The sequence below is a fragment of the Loxodonta africana genome, chromosome 2 (assembly GCF_030014295.1).
Source record: "Loxodonta africana isolate mLoxAfr1 chromosome 2, mLoxAfr1.hap2, whole genome shotgun sequence".
In the NCBI taxonomy this organism is placed as follows: Eukaryota; Metazoa; Chordata; class Mammalia; order Proboscidea; family Elephantidae; genus Loxodonta; species Loxodonta africana.
In genome coordinates this window covers 43041834-43065737 of record NC_087343.1, presented here as the reverse complement: position 1 = coordinate 43065737, position 23904 = coordinate 43041834, and the positions used below count along the sequence as shown (strand labels likewise).

The 23904-nt window shown below is 39.9% G+C and overlaps 1 protein-coding gene across 2 annotated transcripts in view; it reads right to left on the bottom strand.

The window, feature by feature from the left end:
- WDR70 (WD repeat domain 70) overlaps positions 1-23904 on the bottom strand; it is a 364451-nt gene that overhangs the window by 56447 nt on the left and 284100 nt on the right. For both annotated transcript variants that reach the window (XM_010588101.3, XM_023545427.2), the window contains 3 exons: positions 10918-11017; positions 7676-7760; positions 5853-5991 (listed from right to left, as the gene is read on the bottom strand). In XM_010588101.3, coding sequence (XP_010586403.2) covers positions 5853-5991; positions 7676-7760; positions 10918-11017 — 324 coding nt within the window. The remainder of the gene's footprint in view (positions 1-5852; positions 5992-7675; positions 7761-10917; positions 11018-23904) is intronic.

The window sequence follows — 23904 nt, the reverse complement described above, 5'->3', positions numbered from 1 at the left end:
TTAAAAACTTCAGCCATTATATCCAAATGTTTACCAAATCTTGTAAATGTAAACTCCACATCTCAACAAGAATTAACTCTTCTCAAACTTAGATCTGAAAATGTCATTGCTTTGCTTTAAAAAAATAAAAAGGTAAAGTCACCTTCTTATTATGGCATACAAGGTCAGTTTACTTTTCCATCTCTAGATACCTCTCTTCCTGCCTCCCCTCCAAACACACACTGTGCTCTACAGCATGTACTACTTGCAATTCCTGAGAGTACAGTTCACACAGTCAGCAAATACTGATCAAGCACCATCCACGTGCCAGGCACTGTCCTATGCACTGAAGATACCACAGTGAACAAAACAAAGCTTCTGCCTCATGGGACTTACACCCCTGGTGGAAAGAGACAGAAAAACAAAAACAACAAATAAATATATAATATATGAGGTGATGTTAAGTGCTTTGGAGAAAATTAGGCAGAGAAAGAGAGGGCTCGTGGTGGGGAGGAGGAGGAGGCTTCATAGAAGACAGTCAGGAAAGACCAGATGACGTTTGAGCAGACACTTGAAAGGATTGAGAGAGCAAGCCACATGGCTATCTGGGTACCCAGTGTTCCAGGCAGAGGACAAATGCAAAGGCCCTGGGGTGGAAGCCTCCTTGTATTATTAGGTGAACACAAAAAGACCAGCGTGCCTGAAGTGGAGTAAACAAGGGTGGAAAGTGGCAGGAAATGACATCAGAGCGGTAGCAGGGAGCCAGATACTAAAGCCATAAGTGAGGAGTTTGGCTTTGCTCTGAGATGGATAATCTCTGGAAGGTTCTGAGAAGAGAAACATGTTCATCTAAATACAATCATTCTTTTCTGCTGTATGGAGAACAGATCATAAGGTGGCAAAAGCAGAAGCAAAGAAATTAGTTTTTAGGCCACTGCAGTAATCCAACAAGAGATGATGGCAGCTTGTACCAGGTGGTGGCAGAGATGGTCAGAAGTAGTTCAATTCTGGATATGTTTTGAAGGTGACACCTAGACACTTTGTTATTTCTATGCCTTTTTTTCATGCCACTTGCAAGTTGTGTGACCTTGGTCAAGTTCCCATCTTTCATTTCTGGAGCCTTAGCACAAGTCTTCATTGCCCCTCCCACCCCATTATGCAACAAGCCTCCCAGCTTCACCAAAGCCTTAGGAGAACATCCAGACTCACTGGCATGGAGCATAAGACCCTTCAGATTTGGCCCTGATTTCCATTGCCAGCCTCTCCTCCCACCCCTCACCTTCATGTGCTGTCCCACATGCCACCACACCCTGTGCAAATGTGCTCTTTCTTTTGTTAGAGACAAAAACAAAGTAGGTTTCTCTTAAGTAATACCAAAGGGATGGAAAGATCCCACAATTGCTTAGGTGAAAAGAATTTCTTCTTACAGTCTGATCAAACATCTAGTTTTTACCACTCTTTCTTATTAGGTTTGTTTTCAGGTCAAAATTATTTTCTCCCCCCCACCTTTTTTTGTAGAAAATGGTCTTTAAATATAGTCATTATACTGACAATTTATCAAAAGGAATGGAAGAATTTGGACACTGCAGTTACTTCATATAATTTTGAATTGTCCATGCAACTGTTACATGTCCAAGAACCAATGACAATGAAAAGTTAAACAGATATAAGTATATATAATGCTATATTGAAATTTCTGAATTGGGTCATTTCTTTCTCTCTGTTCATTAACTAGTATATTAACAGGCCTGGTTTAAAACTGCCCCTGCTTTGACAATGTACTACCATGGTAGAAAACCAAACCAGTTACACAGGTTCCTTTCAACAGTGAGTAAAGTCTATCACCAGCACCCACGTTCATTTTCTGATATAAACATCTGACTTGCTCCACACCATAACCGATACCAGTAAGTGTATGTATTACGCATAGTGCCGCTCACACAGTGAACACATACTATTAAACTCCCTCCCTACCCTCTTTTCAAATCTTGAGAAAAACTGTATATCCCTATGAAGTAAAGCTTTTTTTTTTTATCCCTATGAGGTAAAGCTTAAGTTCTAGTATAGTGGCAAAGCCATGAAAAGCTTAGAGAGCATGCAGGGAAATCGTGTTCCACTGTTTTACAAAAGTCTGTCACAGGACAATAGACTAAAGCCACAAGTTAGCTTGGATCACAAGGCCTATTCTGCTGTGATCATCCTAAGATCCACACCAGTTCCCCCTTGAATAAGAATAACTCAGTCATTTTCTAGTAAGCCAACTATTTTGCTCGTATTGCCTGTAGAGGTGCAATGACTCAATTTTATATGGCCTTTATAGCCATGGGTTTGTAACTACCATAAAATGATTGGCTTGGCCACAATCTTGCAAGGGATTAGTCAATTTACTATGCAGATAACCCACAAAAACCAAACTCATTGCAGTTGAGTCGATTCTGACTCATAGCGACCCTATAGGACAGAGTAGAACTGCCCCAGAAGGATTCCAAGGAACACCTGGTGGATTCGAACTGCCAACTTTCTGGTTAGCAGCCACAGCTCTTAGCCTCTATGCCACCAGTGTTTCCACTATGCAAATAACGGCTTGAAAATCCACCCAATAGGACTAAGTCCCTTGTAGTCCAGCTAGCGAATTGGGCAGTTTTGTCATCCTGCTGGTTTATATAAGGGCCAATCCCACAGAGTTTTGGGGGGACCTCACTACCATCAACAAGAGTCTGCAGTGAAGCATGCCCAGGGCTCTTGTACTGAGTACCTCCTAGACCCAGAAGAGAGAACTCTAACACTGAAGATGGAGGTCGGCCCATGGAGGGAGCTGGGTGCCTCATGTAGGCGGTGTGCCTGCTGCTAAAGAGCTGTTAACACTTGACTGTACAGGGCCGAGGCTTGAATGTAATCTGTGCAACACGCCTCCCACCCTGGGCAGCATGGTGGGAGCCACGTGGGCCCTCAGACAGTGCAGGCCAGGTAACATGGCAATAAGAGAGAGAACTGCACAGCCCTGTGTGGCTTGCCAGGAGCCAGTGGCAGAGGCCAAGAAGGGCCTCTGCAGGGGTCTTCCTGCCAGCAAGGCAAGGCCCAGCCAGTTCTAGCAGCAGAGCAGAAGCCTCGGGAGATGCAGGCACCTCCACCGCCAGCAGTGTGGTGGTAGCCAGAGGCAGCGGTGATGTGAACACAGCATCTGGCCTGAACCATGGTACGCCTGCCCAGTGACATAAGAACAGTACTTATGTACATGGGTACTTTGGAGAAGGGTAAGTGTTTCCCCTTTGAAAATCTGTCATTATTGTTTGCCATTTGCTTTCTATAAATAATAATTGCTTTCATTTTAGCAATACTGTGTAAGTATCTGTAAGTCCAGCGTGATCACAGATGAACATAGCCCCTATGAAATGACTGACGACAGTGGGTATATGTGCTTCATTCCTAGCAGTCTTATGGCCGACCAGAAGTTTGAGGCACAGCAATGCAGACAGACAGGCGTGAATACAGGCTGGAAGCATGTATATATATATATATATATATATATATATATACATATATATACATATATACACATATATATATATACACATATATATATATATATATATAAACAACAACCCCATTGCATTGAATCAATTCCAACTCAAAGCGACCCTATAGGACACAGTAGAAGTGTCCCACAGGATTCCCAAAGCTGTAAATCTTTATGGAAGCAGACTACCACATCTTTCTCCCTTGGAGTGGCTGGTGGGTTCAAACTGCCAACCTTTCAGTTAACAGCCTAGCGCAAAACCACTGCACCACCAGGGCTCCTCAGGAAGCAGATATGAACTAACAAATCTGTCTTGGTAGAAGTATAACCAGAATGTTCCTTGGAAGCAAGGATGGCAAGACTATGTCTCACATACTTTGGACATGTTATCAGGAGGGATCAGTCCCTGGAAGACCTTCAATGAGATGGATTGACACAGTGGCTGCAACAATGAGCTCAAGTATAACGTTTGTGAGGATGGTGCAGGACTGGGCAGTGTTTTGTTGTGTTCTACATAGGGTCGCTATGAGTTGGAGCCAACTCGACGGCACCCGACAATAATTTTCAGTTAATGATTTGACTTTCTGCGTTTATCAGTTGCACCAATACTGTAGCTATATTCCAGAAGAGGCATACTGCAAAGAGGAAGTTCCAGGGAGACAGAAGTATAAGGCAGAAAAACAGGATAGAGCACTAAAGGGAAGCATGTATGATGTATTCAATGGAAGATGTGGCAGTTCTGGGTCACAGGCTAAGGTCACAGACAAGTAATGATTCTGGAGTTGTGACATCAAATTTCCCAGTTACTTTGCATTTAATTTGGAGCTCTGTTAGAATTTTCTAGTGAGTAAAAAAAAACCAAAAAAACCCATTGCCACTGAGTCAATTCTGACTCAAAGCGACCCTATAGGACAGGGTAGAACTGCCCCATAGAGTTTCCAAGGAGCACCTGGTAGAGTCAAACTGCTGACCATTTGGTTAGCAGCTGTAGCTCTTAACCACTACACCACCAGGGTTTCTGGTTCTAGCGAGTAGAAAGTATTAATTCAAAATACACAAGCTATTAACAAGGGATCCAGATAGAAAAGCAACTCAGAGAACATAAATTTATCACATTACGAGACACTGATTTTTCCAGCAAATGGCATGTTCTTCCTGTAAACTACAGAAACCCACGTCTTTAAAAGTGCAATCATACGTCAGCATTCCTTAATTTATTTACATTTCAACTTAAATTACGACTTAAGAAAACAACACCAAGAAAAATACTGAAACGTACAGTTCTTGAGAAGCATTGCAGAACACAGCTTACTTCTGAACAACCAATTATAGTAATTTTACTTTTTAAGATTAAAGTTGATATAGTCAAGAGAGCTTTTCTTTGACTTTTTTTTTTTTTTTTAGTGTTTTAGTTGGCTCTTGAATGCATCCAAAAAAATTACTATTAGTGCTGGTACATTTCAAATTATGTCATGAGATTAGCATCTATAAAACTTAAATACTCATCTAGGATTAGTCTCATTATTATTTTATTATCTCTACAAGACTCAACTATAAAAAAAAAAGATACTGTGGATAAAAAGAAGGATAAAAAAAAAAAGGATAGGGCCTACTAATTAAGGCTTCATAGGAATACTAGAACATTAGAGACAGGAGCTTTTTACTGATGGTTTAAAAACAGTTGTTCAATTGTCTGTATCATTTAAGTACGTAATACGTCTCAATTGTTTACAAAGAGTTGAAACAACTAGACAAACCTACATAAGAGCACTGTTTAAACTACAGGATATTACTAAAGGATTTGACGATGAGCCAAAGAGAATTTACGACAGTAATTGGTCTATCTCACACTCAGAAAATTACAATGATTTGCCTCATCATCTAATAATACACACCTTAAAAGACTTCAAATTTTCCTCCAGGAATTTTTACTATTATTATATTACATGTGGCTCTGATAGCAGGATATGAATGAATGAGTGAATACTGATGTTCTAGTCCTCATGTAAGTCTCTAAAAGGAACTCAACATTTTTTTTAGATGTAGAAGTTAATCTGAAAGGTTTTAAACTTCCAAGTAAGTAACTAGAAATTAACTCAGCTGAAATTCTAAATACAGTGTGGGCCCACAGCAAATGTTGGATGAGAGGGAAGGAAGTGACTAGATTAGCCAGCCTGCAACATATTGATAAACATTCCTGTGTTGTTAGGGTCACTGTGAGTCAGGATCCACTCAACGGCAATGGGAATGGTATTGCGTTGTGAGGGTGGACTTACATTCTATTAAAAAATAAAAATGAAAGATGGTTAAGATGCAAACGCCATTCTCAAGGCCGAGGAGAAAGGACTATACGTACCGCATCTGTGATGTCTATTTCATATACTCTTTGGAAAGTCCTGCGCTCAAAGAAAACAAGTTTGCCACTGCCACATCCTCTTTGAACGGATGTACCGGTGACTATGAGTTTATCATCTGGGCTGAAACAACAGTCCGTCCTAGGACAAAAAAGTGTTTATAAATATAAGCTATCACACCACACAGTGCAGTAATGAGTGAGTTAAATAAAAATATAAGCAGCGTCACCATAAAAGCTAACTCTTACATTGGACTTACAATAAGCCAAGCATTTACTGACATCAACTTTTTAATCCTTACAATAATCCTATGAGGTAGACATTATTATCCCCATTCTACAGATGAGAAAACTGAGACATAGAAAGGGTAAATAAACCTCGTCCAAATCACACAAGTGGTGCAGCTGAGATTCAAACTTAGGCAGTGTGATTCTAGAATCCATGCTTTTAATTTCTCTAATACTGTATTTTTAATATAAAAGAAGTCTGGGAAAACCTCAAACTCTGTATAATTAATGTTGAAGAAGTAATTATTTTGGCCATTTTTTGAACTATTTTTTATTACCCTCACCCACCCCCACCCCCAAATAATTTCAATTAGGTCAACTCAAGCACCATGAAAAGAGGGGCAGGTTGCACCACTGGCAACTAATTGATAATTATGATTCAATAGCTCCCATTATTAGAGTTCTGGCACCTCTATCATTTGTGACATACTGATTATGAACAATCTAATATGACCCAAGGAAGTTTTGTTGTTGTTGGGTGCTGTCCAGTTGATTCCAACCCATAGCAGCCCTAAAGCACAGAGTAGAATTGCCTCATAGGGTTTTCTAGACTGTAATCTTTATGGAAGCAGATCGCATGGTCTTTCTCCCATGGAGCCTCTGGGTGGGTTTGAATCACCAACCCTTCAGTTAGCGGTCGAATGCTTAACTGTTGTGCCATCAGAGGTTATATAGCTGGCATTAATTGTTGCAGGTATAACAGCTCAAAAAACTCTCATTAGCTACAAATTCACGTTTGTTTGTTTTAACAGATAAATGCCATGGGCAGTGGGCCAACCAGCCATGTTTGAGTTTGTGCTCCTTTTATTGTGTAGCTTCCTCCACTGATGCTTCCAATTCCTTCATGCTCTCCCTGCTGGTTATTATTTAACACAGATCTGATATTTCATTCCCACCAAAACAGACAAATTTGCCTAAGCCCAACTGCTGGGTCAGAGGTCAAATCTCACCTCAGCTGCCAACTTGTATACAACCTTAGAAAAATCTTTAAAAGCTTCAGTTGTCGACTTAATAGAATGGCCATAACAGTGTTCAGCTATCCCGAACAAGGTTGCCTGAACAACTGAAGAATACTGAATGATCGATTAGAATGCTAATAAGAAAAAACTGAGAAAATGAGCTATACTGTAAATGCTCAGAAACTATTAGCAATTGCTTTGATAGAAAGAGGATTTCAAATATTAAAACACCACAAATATATATGCCTACCCTTTCACTTACACAATACTAGAATAATTAAATCCTTTTTTTTTACAATGTGTTTTACTACCTCAAGACCTGAGCATGCATACAGTATACACATACACATAAACACGAACAGACTCACACATAACATTTTAACTTCAAAAAACCTTTTTATAGCCTGAAGAATGTACAAAATGAAAAGCAAAAATAAAATCTATCTTTCAAAAAACAGATTCCAGTCACTTTCTCAAGTTCCTTTTCCAGAAGATCTAAAAGACATATAATATAAATTAAGGTGAGAAATTTCTTTTCCGTTCTTTGTCCTGATCAAATATTAAAAATATGCTACTTACATTGGGAACATGGTGGGAAGACCAGAGGCTGAAAAAAGTGGCTTATTAAACTGTCGGACATCCCATAATTTTAATGTATCATCACCTGACAGGAGAATGAGAGAGGGGAAGAAAAAAAGACGGAAATGTGAATCATGCAAAAAGAATTCTTCCAAGTTTAGAGACTGCTAAACTTAGTGGATAATTATTTTAAAAAGGAAGAAAAAGACCAGATGCACATCAGCATGTTTTCTTTTTTTAACTGTTCAGGGAGCTCGAAAGCAGTAGTTGTGAGAAGAGTACAAAGCTATGTGATAATGAATTGGTCTTCTAGAAATTACTTTTCAGATGATGTAGCATCTCTAGGCTAGAAGGAGCCCTAGAGAATCTACTCTAAAGCTTGATTTTAGAGCAGATGGTAGTTCCCAGTGGTATATTTGAGCATAACCTGACTTCCCGAGAAGATCTTAATCTAATAACCATTAGGCTGAAAATATTTCAATTCACAACAGATTCTCTTTTCCCATAGTGTGTGGGTAAGGCCATCCATTAACATTAATGAGGGTGAGCCATGTGACTCCCTTCCCTCCAGTGTAACTCTACCTGTGGCTATCATTCTTCTCTTTGCTGGGGAGTATGGCTTTTCCAAGCCACTTGAAGAATAATGAATACTCTTTTAAGAATTACTTTTTAATATTTCTATAGGACTACTAACTAATTTCTGACCAGAATGAAAGTCAAAAACGCATATAAGTAATGTCTTTGCTATTCTTTCTCCCCAGTGCCCACAGCTGAGACCTGCCTCAACCTCTCGGGTCCAACAAGGAATCAGTATCAGGTGCAAGTGAGGTGAGTGGCAAGTTCAACGAAAACCCTCATTCTCTCCCCAGCGACCCTTTCTCTGAAACTTACTTTTGGCAGGTTAATCCACAACTAACCAGACTCCTGCACCTGCTTGTACTGGGACAACTTTATAACATTCACCTTTGGAATATCACTCTATTGTAACTAAATTTTTACAAAGGTTACATATGAGGCCACAATCCTCACACAAAGGAAAACATTAATCTGCACTTAACAGTTCAACTAACCATTAGGTTCTGAAGCTGGCAGGAGTACCTTACAACACCCTGGGGACTCTTTGTTGAATAGACTTCCATCTGCCATATTATATATGTCCAGGAAAAAAAGTGATGGAATACAGTATACATGTTGAGTTGACCAATCAAGTCATCCAATAGCTATTACAGAATGGAAGAAGAAGGTAAGAATTATCACCAAAATGGTTTTGATTGAAAATAGACTTGATATGAATCTGGTCCTATATTTCTAAGGCACCAGTTATTAACTGGGTGGAGCCTGGCCTTTTTCAAAATCCTCTGGGAAGAATTTCCAGACTACACTCCCCTCTCATCCCCTTTTTCTCTTCCCACTCTGCCTTGGAGATTTGGGTATACCACCCTAAAGATGCAAGAGTGAATTTGAAAATGTCTAAGTAGAGCATTTATCATTTGAAAATCCCTCCCAGGGGATTCAGATACACTCTTGAAGTGAGACAGAACCTTTGTTTTCAAGACTAAAATATATATGGTTTTAATTAGGAGTCATCTCTGGATTCAAGTGGCAGGTTAGAACTGACGGTCCGAAATACACACTCTATTAACAAAAAAACAAAACAAAACAAAAAACCAAACCCCTTGCTGTCAAGTCAATTCTGACTCACAGCTACCCTATATGACAGAGTAGAACAGCCCTGTATGGTTTCTAAGGCTGTAATCTTTACAGAAGGAGACTGCCACGTCTTTCTCCTGTGGAGTGGCTTATGGGCTAGAATCGCTGGTATTTCAGTCAGCAGCTGGGCGCTTTAACCACTGTACCACCAGGGCTCCTTTTCATACATATCCACATTTCACAATGCAGACCATAAAAAGATATATACATAGGCTTTTTCTTTTAATTATGGAAGGGAGGGTATTTTGAATACAGTAGGTGAGACTTCCTTGGAGAAAAGAATCTGAATGGAGTTCTCAGGGATAAAGGACATGGACTGGTTAGATGGAAAGGAAAGCTGGGCCAAGGTAGATGAAAATTGAAAGCTCATCTCCTTCCTTCACTCCCACTAGCCTTACTATTACAAAGATTGTAATTCTTTCAGTAAAGCGACCCTGTCTATGATGTTCAGTTTATACCGAGCACCTAGCATAATGCCTAACTCAGCACAGGTACTCAATATACAGTAATTGATTGAGTGAATGAATGGCTGTAGTGTTGCTGGATTCACCTACCTAAAGTGTAACTCCTTCTTTGGCCTAAAAATAAAGATTAAACTCTTTACGTAACACTAAAGACGCTCTGTAACATGGCTCCAGCCTATTTATCCTGCTCTTTCTCTTTTCACAAATGGCCCTACTAGAATATCATCAGTTATGTCCTATACTTTCAAATAATGCTTTGCTCATAAGCTGCCCTCACTATATTCCCTCTCTTTCTGTTAACACACGCCTATCCACGTGAAAAAGATTTAGCAAAAAATTAGAAACCCATATCCAACTATATGAATGTGTATAAATAAATTTACAATAGAACCATATAGAACTATGTAGCTATTAAAAATAACACCCAGGTATACAACTTTTTTGAACTGAACAGAGTTAGTGTTTGAACTAAAAACAAACAAGCAAACAAAAACCAAAAAAAAAAAAAAAAAGTCAAGCAACAGAAGGCTTTGAAACACCAGACAGAGAATTATAAAATAATACAGAAAGAACGTAGATCAGCATCTGCAAATCCCTAAGCTCGTGCTTGGAGACTTCAACCTCTTATGGAATTTGAAACTAAAATAAAAACTTCAGCAAAAAGAGCACATATTTTCAAAATTTTTCTAGATTGCTTTTAATACTATCAACGTTGCCAAGTTGGAAATATATTTTAATGTTTTAATGAAAAAACTAGACAAAGAAAGGTACGTTAACAAAAACACAGCTAGCTTTACTAAGCACTGTGATATCAGTGCTACATTTGTTCGAATTAAATATGATCATCTTATACATAAACCAAAAAACCCAAACCCACTGCCAGCAAGTCGATTCTGACTTGACCTTTAGGACACAGCAGAACTTTCCAAGGCTGTAGATCTTCACAGAAGCAGACTGCCACATCGTTCTCCCTCAGAGCAGCTGGTGGGTTCGAACCACCAACATTTTGGTTCACAGCTAAGCGCTTTAACCTCTGTGTCACATATTAGAAAAAAAGTTTCAACCTACCTCCGCGAGAGGCAAGGACATTGCCATCATAGGAAAAGGCCACACAAGAAGTGTCTGTGCCTGGCTCATGAGCTTGTTTATAGTGGAATTTAGGATGAACCTGTTTGTGAAGAGAAGCAAAGTGTTAACACCTCATCTGAATTCAGCTGAGAACATTTTTGTGGCAATAACATTTTGTTTTATCATCAGGAAATAACATGTACATATAGATAAGATACTGATTTCACCTGAATATAGTCTGCTATCTTTCTGAAAAAATATTCAAAAAGGCTTTTTAAAACATCCATTTATTTTCATAAGAACAGATAAGGTCAGCAGGAGACAATTTTTCAGACTGCCTGAGCAAGCTCTGGGCAATGCAAGATTGTCACAGCAGTTAGTTCTTCTTATCACAATTATAAAGTTATTGGGACCATTTCCTATATATATCTGAAAGACCAAATATAAACAAAAATTACAAATAAGTATATTATCTAATAACTCAAAAATATTTATTGCATTCCTAGTCTATGACAGACAGTGTGCACATGGTTATAGGTCTTTAACTACCTTTAATGTGCCTGTAGGATAATAATGACAACAGTAGTAATACAGCAGTAGCTAACCCTTATACAGTGCTTATTATATCCTAGGATATCCTATATCCTTAACTATTTTGCCTATTTAATCCTCACAATCATCCTACCAGTTAGGTTCTACTACTATCATCTCCATTTTACAGACGAGGAAACTGAGACACAGAGACTTAAGTACCGTGTCCAAGGTCACATAGCTAGTAAATAGTAGAGCTAGCAATTTGAACCAAAAAAGTCTCCACTCAAACACACTATACCCTCCTCTCTTGTTGATACATGTTAATAGTCTTTTTACTTCTAATAGCTCTTCTGCACAGTTAATGACTTGCAAAAGGAACTCTACTACACTAATCTTGCCACTCAGTTATGATTCAATGCCCAGCACAGGCCAAAAGACTAGTAAGTTGATTATCCCCCAAAATTATGGGCCTAAATGAATGAAGGTAATGATACACTAAAAACGTTGCCCCTACATAGCTGTCATCAATAGAATTCCCACTATGATAGCACACACACATAGATGTGCTATGCTGGGCAACTGCTCAATGGTTTGGGGCCATTAGCAATTTTCCTAGGGTAATTCCATAGTGAACAGACAGAGCCATATGCTAATGATGACAGCATGTAGGTTTCCCATGGGAGTCAAAGGTATAGGAATGTGAATGACCTCATCTCCATTTGTCTTGCAGCAACTCTATCAAAGAATAAGTCACAATATAGAGATAAAAATAATGAACTTTAAACTCCCAACAATATCCCTGACGTCCAGTCATTGAGCTGACAACTGACAGCATCAAGTAATGAGGAGCATACTACCTCATTAAAGCAGACCAGTACATTTTTTCTTTTAAGAATTTGTATAAAATGAGTCAAAATTGGCATCACTCAGTTCTTCTGGGCGATAGTCCTAGAAATTTGTTTTAAAGATAGTTATCATGTGTCTTCCTTTCTTGAATATAAAGCCAGTTGGATTCATTCATTCAAGCTTTTTACTGGGTATCAGCTGTATGCCAGATACCATGTTTAGCAGGGCGAATACAAATGTGACAGAGATAAACATGGCTCTTCTCCTCAGAGTTAACAGACAGTGCCCTGATGGGATATGGATTAGTGTACATATCTCTATACTTATCGATATATGTAACACGGATAAGTATATAATAGGGAAGTACAGAGGTATGTACATTGAGTGCTGAGGAGGGGTTCACAACCCAAACTTTGTTTGGAGGAGTGAAGAGAAGAAATCAGAGAAGGAAGGGTGAAGACAAGGAAGAGTTAGCAGGTGAAGGGCCAAATGGTAGGGGCAAGAGAGAGTATTCCAGAGGAATACTGCATTATGATAGGCCAAATTTTGACCCCATGACCTTTGCTTCCTGGCATCATGCCTGTGAATATGTTACCTTACATGGCAAAAGGCACTATGTAGAGGTAATTAAGTTACTAATCAGTTGACCTTAAAATAAGGATTATCTGAGCCAGGTCAAAGTAGTCACATGTACCCCTAAAAGCAGAATTTTCTCCTGGGTGAGGGCAGATGGGGAAGCCATTGAGATGGAGCAGAAGAGGAAGATCAGAAACATGAAAAGTATCTGATGTGCCATTGTTGGCTTGAACATGTGTCAAGGAAACAGCGACCTCAGACCTGGAACCACAAGAAACCGAATTCTGCAAACAACCAGTGAGCTTCAAACAGGATCCTGAGTCCCAGATGAGGCTGACGCTTTGATTTTAGCACAGTGAGACCCTAAGTAAAGAACCCAGCCATTCCATACATGACTTAAGAAACTGTGAGATAATATATGACTGTTGTTTTAAGTCACTAAATATGCAGTGATTTGTTATGCAGCAATGTTGTTGTTATTAGGTGCCATCAAGTCAGTACATCTCGTAGCAACCCTATGCACAATATAACGAAACACTGCCCAGTCCTATGCCATTCTCACAATCATTGCTATGTTTGAGCCCATTGTTTCAGCCACTGTGCCAATCCACCTCGCTGAGGGTCGTCCTCTTTTTTGCTGGCACTCTACCAAGCATGAAAACAGAAAATGAATATTTTAGGGTCTGAAGACAAAAGAGCTTGTTGCAGTTAAGAAAGTAAAAATTAACTCTAAGATAAAAAAAACTCATTGCAACTCTAAGATAAGATAAGCTATATCAGAAGGCACAATGGTTAAGCACTCAGCTACTAACCAAAAAGTTGGCGGTTTGAGGACCTAGTAGCTTTGGAGTCCTGGTGGCACTGTGGTGAAGAGTTCAGCTGCTAACCAAAAGGTGGGCAGTTCAAATCCACCAGTGGCTCCTTTGAAACCCTATGGGGCAGCTCCTCTGTGTCCTATAGGGTTGCTCTGAGTCGGAATCAACTTGATGGCAACGGGTTTGGCTTTTTTTTTTTCTATTTTTAAAGCAGCTCTGTAGGAGAAAGACCTGGTGATCTGCTCCTGAAAAGATTACAGCCAAGAAAACCCTACGGGACAGTTCTACTCTGTCACATGGGGTCACTATAAATCAAAATAACCTGGACAGCACCCAACAACAACATATTGCAGGAAGAAACCCTGGTGGTACAGTGGTTAAGCACTTTGCTGCTAACCGAAAGGTCGGCAGTTTGAACTCACCAGCTTCTCCACAGAAGAAAGATGTGGCAGTCTGCTTCCATAGAGATTACAGCCATGGAAGCCCTATGAAGTAGTTCTACCCCATCCTATAGGGTCACTATGAGTTGGAACCAACTCGATGGCAACAGGTTATAGTTTTCTATGCAGGTGGGGTATTTAGAAACCTTTACAATTGTTTATAATGTAGAAGCAGTGAATATAGGCCACAAAACAAGCCCCTCACTCTGTCCTTCTGACTTCTCACAGTATTTTCTATTGCTTTTTTTACATACATTTACAAGGAGCCCTGGTAGCGTAGTGGATAAGCTCTCAGCTGCTAACCAAAAGGCCGGTGGTTTGAAACCATCAACTGCTCCGAGGGAGAAAGATGTGACAGTCTGCTTCTGTAAATATTAAAGCATTGGAAACCTCATGGGGCAGTTTTACTTTATCCTATAGGTCTCTATGAGTGGGAACTGACTTGACGGCAAGGTTTTTTTTTTTTTTTTAAATATAGATTTAGATCTTAGTGCAAGCCTCATTTAAAATAACAAATGGCAGCATATTAATAATTAAGATTTCAATGGAGAGGAGGCGATTGGAATTAAAATAATGTAATTCATCTGCTCTTTTAAAGAACCTAATGAAACATAGACAAAATGTCCTCACTTGAGATGGACAGCTCACAGACTGTATGTCAAAAAGTGCTCTTCCATTATTAACTTCACCTTAATCAGTAACAAAAGTTTACTCTAATGAAATAAAATAGATGGCCAAAGGTGATCCTAAATGTACATAAAACATCAACACTTGGGCAATCTATGATAGCAAACATCCTCACACTGAATGAAAACACTTCGGACGTAACGTGGGGAAACTAAAATTGCAACTTGTCTTTTGACTCCTTTTATAATCATCATCAGGAAAGAACATTGTTCTTCAGGTAACTTGAGATTATTGACTCCCTTACATAGGTTTCTAGTATCATGTCTCAAATAGTCATAATGATGGAAGACACAAGCACAAAAATTTAGAGATCATACAGTACAAACTCCCAATTGCTAAAACTGTCCATAAATCCCTTCTTAGCAGATGGTCACGGAGCCTCCAGCAGTGCAGAACTCGTTACATCACTGTGGCAAGTATGGTGTTAGATGCTATCAAGTCATTTTTGATTCACAGTGACCCCGTGTGACAGAGCAGAACTGTCCCAAAGGGTTTTCTTGGCTGTAATCTTTCATGGAAGCAGATCACCAGGTCTCTCTCTCATGGAGCTATTGGGTGGGTTCAAACCACCAAACTTTCAGTTAACAGCCAAGCATTTAACTGTCTGCGCCACCAGCAGCAAGTATACGGTGTGACAATTCCCCTAGTCCTTCCACAAAGGGACTGTAGACTTCTATAGGCTTAATCAAGTAGAAGCCTCAATTGCAGCTGCTGTGCCGAATGAGATATCATAGCTAGGGCAGATCAATAAAATCTCTAGGTGACTTTGGCTCAAGGACTCCCAATCGGCATAGCCAAAGCTTTCTTAGAACTGTGCTGTAGTCTGAGATTCTTCCTGCTCAAACTTCCTTCCTTCCCTCTTTCCTTTATAGGAGTCAGACCTGTATCACCATCTCGTAACTCTCCCCATTCCTCTAGTTCCTTACCCATTTTTCCCTCACAGGCCTTTCTACAATTAATCTTACACATCTAATCCTACCTTGGCATCTGTCCCTCAGAAAACCCTAACACAGGACATTAGCAAACAAGATACAAGCAGAGGATTGTAAAGGCATGTACATTAGGGCCTGCTCTCTTGGTGCTTTCAGAACCCAGCTTTCATGTGGAAAAGCTTGGGCTAGCCTCCTGGGTGAGCAGAGATAAATGCCAGAGATGGGCCTGTTGCCCCAGCTGACATCTAGCCAACCGGCAGACACGTGAGTGAGGTCATCCTTAGATCATCCAGCCCTAGCTGAGCTCTTAGTTAACTGCAGATGCAACAGCCGGCCAGTAGAAATCGGCTGAGTCAGTCCAGACCAAAAGAACTGCCCAACTGACTCAAAGAATCATGAGAAATAACAGACGTTTGTTGTTTTAAGCCACTAAGTTTTAGTATGGAGTACCTAGACGGTGTAAACAGTTAACTCTCAGCTGCTAATGGAAAGGTTGGAGGATCGTGTCTCCCTAGATGCACCTTGGAAGAAAGGCCTGGCGATGGACTTCTGAAAAACCGGCCATTAAAAACCCTATTGAGCTCAGGTCTGCTCCAACACATGTGAGGTAGCTGTGAGTCAGAGTCTTCTTGACAGCAGCTGGTTACATTTTAGAATAGTTTATTATGGAACAAAAGCTAATTGATGCAACATATAGAACATGTGAACAGTGCCTGCACACAGTAAACATTTTGTGTTTGTCATTATTATAAGTCAGGTGATAATATGAGAGCATTATTATCAACTTTTTAAGGTCGATTCCCTGTCTCCTACCTTAATATTCCACCAAATAATATAAATCAGAAACTAGTCTCGAGACCCTGTAATTTAAATTTATTAAATTTTACCATGTCTATGCTTTAAATAATCTCTTACACTCCTCTCTTGCCATTTTGCACCTGCCTGTGAGAGCAAGAATTCTCTATAGCAATGTTTCTTAATCCTTGTCATGGGTTGCTTGGGATAATCATTTTCCCTAGGCAGTTGTGATCTGTTTCGAACCATTTGCAGCCATTTCTTCTATATTCTTTGACATCAAGTAAGATAATGATTCCAGCAGACAATATAAAAGTGAAAGAAGGGACTGCTTAGAAATAGCTCCTTCTTGGAAGACACAGAAGGGAGGATCGTGTTTAAGTTACTTTTCTTTATGGTTGTAGATGAAAGTTCTTTCTCCACATGTCTAATCCTTTCTTTCAAGTAGGTCAGGCTCAGATTATTTCTTTCCCAGGTATACCACTTCAACTCCAGGGACCCCAATGAGAGTCTTAAAGTACAGTATGTTATATATCACACACCACGGTGATTACAAGAGGAGCACACTTCACAATAAATATAGCAAATGAGCACGTTTCAAGGAAAAAATACGTTTCATAGTAAGTTGTTAGCTTTCCAAGTTTCTAACTTAAAAAATTATGATAATAATAATTATGTTCCAGTCAAGATATTTTTCCCGCTTCCTTCTCACTCTTCCTTTCTCCCTCTCCTCTCCCTCTCTTCCCTTTAAAGGAATAATTTAAAGACAAGAGGCAGTGGGATATGGCAATGGTCCGTTTACCACCTCCCATAAAACAAAAAGTGAGATAATGATATTTTTAGGATCCGCATTTACAGTATCACCCACATTTACTGAGGATCCATTATACATATAACACTGAAATAGATAAGTGAAGAGAAGACATGGGATTTCCTTTAAATGATCTGCAATTTGGGAATGGGGGAAAACAAGTAAGATTTCTTTTTTTTTTTTCAAGAAAACTTTGCGCCCACAATAAGCCAAGCATTGTGTCAGGTTTGGAGGGCAGAAAAATGATGAAGAATTACCCTGTGCCAGGACAGGGAAACTCCCAGGTAGGAGAGAAAGAGAAAGTGCATTTATGACCACACCTGAATTCTCCAGCACGGTTCTCCACTCAGTCCCAGTTTACTGTTGCAACCACTGGGATTTCAGCAAACAACTATGACACAGCATTAATTTTTCATCTGTATTTGGCAAAGAGATAGCACAGCCTTCACTCATAACTGGACTATGTTGCAATTATATGCCTCTTTGGTCATCTCAAACCAGGTGGCTACAGTGTGTAACTACCTACGCTCTATCCGACAACCAGCTGGAAGCTGCAGTTTCGGGAGAATGCTTAGCCACTGAGACGTGTGAGTCACAGGCAGAACATGACGCCACTGCTCTGGAATCTTCTGGCTCTCCATGTGCTTGCAACTTGAAATTCAAGGTGTTTAGTTTATAAAACAAATCCCTTATGGCTAGGGCACAAGTTACCTTCACATTAATCTCTCTTCTTATAAACCCTAGCTGAGAGCAGTTGGTACCAGTTAGGCACTCTAGATTTATACTATAGAAATCTGAAGGTAAAAATGTTTAAAGTCACACAAAAGACCCAATCTCTTCGGATTTCAAGAAGGCATGAAATGAAACATCCTGTCTTTCTTTGACTTTGAGGGTAAATTTATAATCTTGAGACATTATACAGGATAATTTAAAGATGGGGATATTTTCTGATTAAAAAAATCAGTTGTCATTGTGTTAATTCCAGCTTTAAAAATCTGGTGTATTTTATTGTCCTGATTTTAAGTAAATTATAATTTTTTACTGGGAAAAAAATGAGGTACCTAACATAGAAATCTCATATGATGTTCTGTAGGTTTCTGAGTGAGGCTATCACCTAAATCACCAAGAGGAATGCTTTAAGAACAAAGTCCTTCCAGAGAGATAGCCCAAGAGCAGGGTTTCCCAGAGGATGTTTTGTGTAACATCCTCATATCAGGGGACGTTCTATAGCCAAACAAGCCTGGGAAACTAAAGTTTATTTGTATACCATGGCCTCATCTTGAAGATTCACAATGCACACTGGATTATTAAAAGCCAGAGTCTTTTAAGTAGTGGTCCTAGAATAAATCAACCTCTTTAACATTTTTGAAGATTATTTGACTATGGAACCTTTTTTTCACATACTACTTACTAACATAGATAGAACTAACATTCTCTGGACCTTAATTGAGGAAACACATATCTAGAGCAAGGGTTAGCAAACTTACTCTATAAAGGTCCACATAGCAAATATTTTAGGCTTTGAGGACCATATGATCTCTGTTGTAACTATTCACTTCTGCTGTTGTAGCATAAAAGTAGCCATAGGCAATAAAGATTATCAGCTGCAGGTGCAAAAAGGGTGCAGGTGCAAAAGACATATGGCTGTGTGTTCAAATAAAACTTTATTTACAAAAAGAGGTAGCAGGCTGAATTTGGCCCATAGGTCACAGTTTGCTGACCCCTGATCTAGAGAGAATAAAAAGCCTGAAAAAAGGTACTTTATTTACCAAACATTGTTTAGTAAATTAAGGGCTTTCTTGCGGTTCAATAAAAATTTTAACTTGTTACATTAATGGTGATGGGAATAGTAATAATAACAACAATAATAGAGCTACATTTATTGAACATGTTATTGATTAGTGGAATAAAGCATACATTTGCTAATCTCATCCTTCAAGCAGATGTCCTGAGGTATATGTAATTATTACTTGCATTTTGCAAACAAAAAAACTAAGGCCAAGATGGTAACTTATCCAAAGACATATGACTAGTAAGTTAAGTGCCAGAGCAAAACCTGAAACCCTGATTCTAACTCCAGAACCCGTACTCTTCACTAAAACACCCCTGTATTCATAAGCTGCATGTTTTACCAGGCTTCTTTTGACATCTGTGGTAGATTGTTATAATAATAGCCCTCAGTGAATTGGGAGGATAGTACAAGGAGAGGGATGGATAGCACAAAACAACTTTTTTCTCCCTCAAATAATATATTTTACACTATTAAGGATTTCCCCAAAATTTCTATTATAAATTCAAACTAAGGCAGGAGCTAGCAGTCTTTTACCCATACAGGGGCAGTAAAAAAATCACAAACCAGTCATTTCATACCTCCCTCTAGTACCAGTCAATGCAGGGCTGGTACGTAATAATAATAATAATAAAAAAAAAATAGCTAACATTTATTGGGCACTTACTAAGGAATAGGTACATATCCAAAGTGTATGATACCCCTTGAATCTTCTCAACAACCTTATGAGACAGGAACTATTATCATCCTCACCTTCCAGTGAGGGTTGCTGTTAGTTGCTGTTGAGTCAATGCCAACTCATGGTGACCCCATGTGTGTAGAGTAAGAACTGCATGATAGGGCTTTCAAGGCTGTGACCTTCTGGAAGCAGCTTGCCAGGCCTGTCTTCTGAGGTGCCTCTGGGTAGATTCAAATCGCCAACTTTTAAGCTAGTAGCGCTTAACCATTTATACCACCCAGGGACGCCTCCAGTGAGGGTATTAGGGTACAAAAAGGTGGTTAGTTGCCCAAGGTCATGTGGCCGATAAGTGGTAGAGCCAGAACTTGGACCAGGCAGCCTGGATCGAGGGCCTGCACTCCAAACCACCACTATCCATGGTACATACTAATGGATTTTCTGACTCCAGGCTCCCTCTGCTCTGGCCTCTAATTGCAACTAAAGTGGGCCTGGGCTTTCTTTTTTTGTGTGTCCTTGCACTTTCCTCACTAGGCCAGTCCTCTGTCCAGCCACCAGTGGAATTAGAAGGTAAAAAGCGGGGAAGTGCAGCAAAAGAGTCAAGTGTGGGATAGTGGGAGAGCACTACACCATAAAATCATCATCCACGGTTAAACCTAATCCCTGGTCACTAGCTAAATCAATCCGTAAGTGTAGGCTGATTAACCTTTACCCAAGAAGATCACATCAAGAGTCCTTGAAGTAATCTGAAACTCGGTAAGGGTGAACAGCACAAGTTACAAACTGGCAATAAGGAAATCACACTAACTACTATAGACCTCCTTTGCTGCCTTTTATATGATGTTACCTTTTCTTTTCTATTTTCACTCTTAAGTTTGAGGTAATAGGGGCTGGGATCTTAGACCATTTCTATATCCCATAAGAAACACAAATGTGAACACAAGTGCAGCTCCCGATTCAGCTCTTTAATTGAAGAGGAACTTGAAAGTCACTATGCCAACACCGGAAGCACAGTGCCGCGGAATGACCTGCCTAGACGGGAGGGAAAGCCCGGCGGTCCCCTCTTTGAAGTCCAGCTGCTTGAGATTCACTGGCAGCCGACCTTCAAAGAGAGCCGATGCTTCCTTCCCTCAGCCTGGCCGCCAAGCTTCCCGGGCAGCTGGGCAGATTTAGCCACTCTCTGCCCAGCTGTCTGTGAACTCTGGCAGCCAGTTCAAGTGAGGGATAGAGAGGTGGTAGAGGAGGGTGAGGAAGGAGAACTGGTAGAGGGAGGGGGGTGGCGGGCCCAGTGGCGCCAGGACGAAGAGGATGCTGGGTTTCCTTGGGGCCGACCTTACGGAGGTCGGTCAAAAGATTAAGCTTCCGAGGAAAGCACAATCCAACTACTACAAAGCAACTTTCGAGTAACCAAAGAGATTTCAAATACACTTTCCTTCAAAAGCTGAGTGAATCTCAAAAATCTAAGCTGTGAGTGGCACTCTTCTAAAAGTGGCCCAGTCACCACTGAAGACAGTGCAATCTCTACAGAGGGGTGCAGGGGACAAACCTATGGTCAAGCACCAAAAATACACAGTCCTCTACTGACCCTGATTTTCCAGCATCAAGAGTTTAAGCTTCTTAAAAACTTTGGGGAGTTGTTTGCCGACTTTGTTGTGGCAACCCTTCTGTTCCTCTGGCAGCCAATAGCTGAAATCACTTTTGTTTTCTGTGCCTGTGCAGCAGATGCCTAGAAAAGACTGGTACATTTAACATAAATATTACCAACGTGTTGTCACGTTTATCCCCTTGAACCATGTGGTTGGGATGAAGGATCATGAATGTTATCAGCTGTAGGTGCAAAAGGATGAAGAACAGTTGTTAGTGTCAGAAGTCTAAGCAAGATCCAGATCTCAGACTGAGTAAAATGGAAGCCTATGAAAGTGGCTCATATCTAGGGAAATGGAAGGAAGAGGTGAAGGATCATGAACAGAAGAGTAAATCAGATTTGCACTGTAGATGAAGTTCTCTAGCACCTATACAGAAATGGAGAGGAGGAAAGTTGGAAGCCAGGAGAAAAATGACCATAAATTTCATGAATTTTTCCCTAATTTTGTACAATTTGGTTAGAGAGGGAATGCATGAATGAGCTTGTACCATGCACTAAGACAATATGAGGAAAATATTCAGACTATCTTTTAAGACATTAGCTACAAATACATCCTCTATGCTCTTTATTGTTGTTGTGTACTGTTGAGTTGACTGCAGCTCATAGCAACTCCATGTGACAGAGCAGAACAGACCCAGAGACTTTCCTAGGCTGTAATCTTTATGAGACAGATTCCCAGGTCTTTCCTCCCATGGTGCCAGTAGTGGGTTTGAACAGCTGACCTTTGGGTTAGCAGCTGAGTGCTAAACCATTGTGCCACCAGGGTTCCTTTCTTGCTCTTTGGAGCTCCTTAAAACTGTATAACTCAACAGCCGGCATTCAGTACAGTGATATTAATGATACACAATTCAAAATTTATAATCTAAATTTTAAAGTATAATAAGGAGAAGAACGTATAGGAGATGAGTAATTAGTATTTGCTGAAATTAGTCTGTTTGTCCTTTCATTCTACAAAACATTTATGGAGCCCTTGCTATGTGCAAGGCACTATGTTCGGTATTGCAAATACCGAGATTAACAAAATGACTCCATCAATAAATTCTGTCTAGAAAGGAAGGCAAACATAAAAACAAATATTTGCAACATACTGTGCAACAAATAACAGCAGTATACACAAACTATATAGAAAACTAACAACAGAATGATCAATTCTACCGTGATAGTATACCTTTGGAACTACAGGTGGGACTCAAGATCAGACCAGTAGCAGACAAGACGGAAGAGTCAGAGGTTAAATCATCAGTGGCCGCATCTGCCCTTTACCTGTGGACAATATCGACCTTCTAAACGGTTTTAAAGAGAGAGGTGTGATGTGATCAGATCTGCATTTAGAAAGATCACCCTGCAACAATGGAAAAGATAAACTAGAAAAGGTAAGACTGAGGGCAGGGAAATGAGTTAAGAAGCACCTGTAGGACCACTGAGAACATGTGAGGACTTGAGGCTGAACAATGGAGGAATACGCATGAGAACACTAAAATGTAATCAGTGACTTTGATAAGTGCAATTTCAGTGAATTTGTGAAGTGGACACAGCAATTACTGTCTACCCGGGTAGAAAGTTGGCTATGAAAGAAGAAAGAGTTGGAGATGGCCTTTATTAAATAAAATAAATGAAAAAGCAGAAACTTGAGCATATTTTCCAGGAACCAATAGGGATGAAAAGGATACAAATGCAGGAAAGGGAATAACTGATCGAATTCTGTCCCAGAGGAAGCAGGAAGGATGAAATCAAGTGCACAGGTGGAAGGATTAGTGAGGAGCTAGAAGAGAAAGACCCCCGCCTTGGAGACCTCAGGGAAGGGAGCGAGAGACCAAGGAGGCCTGAATGCAGAGACTTGTATAGGCATGAAGGTGGAAAGCCTGACGGAATTCCAGCCTATTGTTCTTTTTATTCTACGAAAAGGAGAGAAGATAAAAGTAGGGAGTGGGGAGATGTAAGGTGGGCCAGAGAAGAGCTAGGGAAGTTTGAAAATACCCGATGAGATGAATGTCAGGGATAACTGGACAAGGAAAAAGGAAGCGATTGGTGAAGGCAAGGAAGACTCATAAGAAAATGTACATCACAAATTTGGAATGGCACCAACCTTTTCAAACTATGGGTATTATCAAATTGCACTCAGAGTTAGAGTGAAAAAGAAAATGATATGACTAGGGTTGCAGGATAGAGAACAGAAAATAAAGTACATTTCAGAATCTTGGTAAAATTTATACTGCTGGAGTCAAATATTCTTTTGCCTCTTCTCCAAGGACTGTATCCCACAGTTGACTGGTTTAAATTTGCTTTTTTTGTACCAAATGTCAAAGTCAAGGTCAAAGGGTGATATGATTTTAACTTGGCAGCTCTATTAAAAAAGTTAAACTTTTTTTCTCTTTCTAAATATAAACTTCATTACAGATAGCACTAATATTTTGCCTATTCTAAGCATTCCTGTTGCCGTC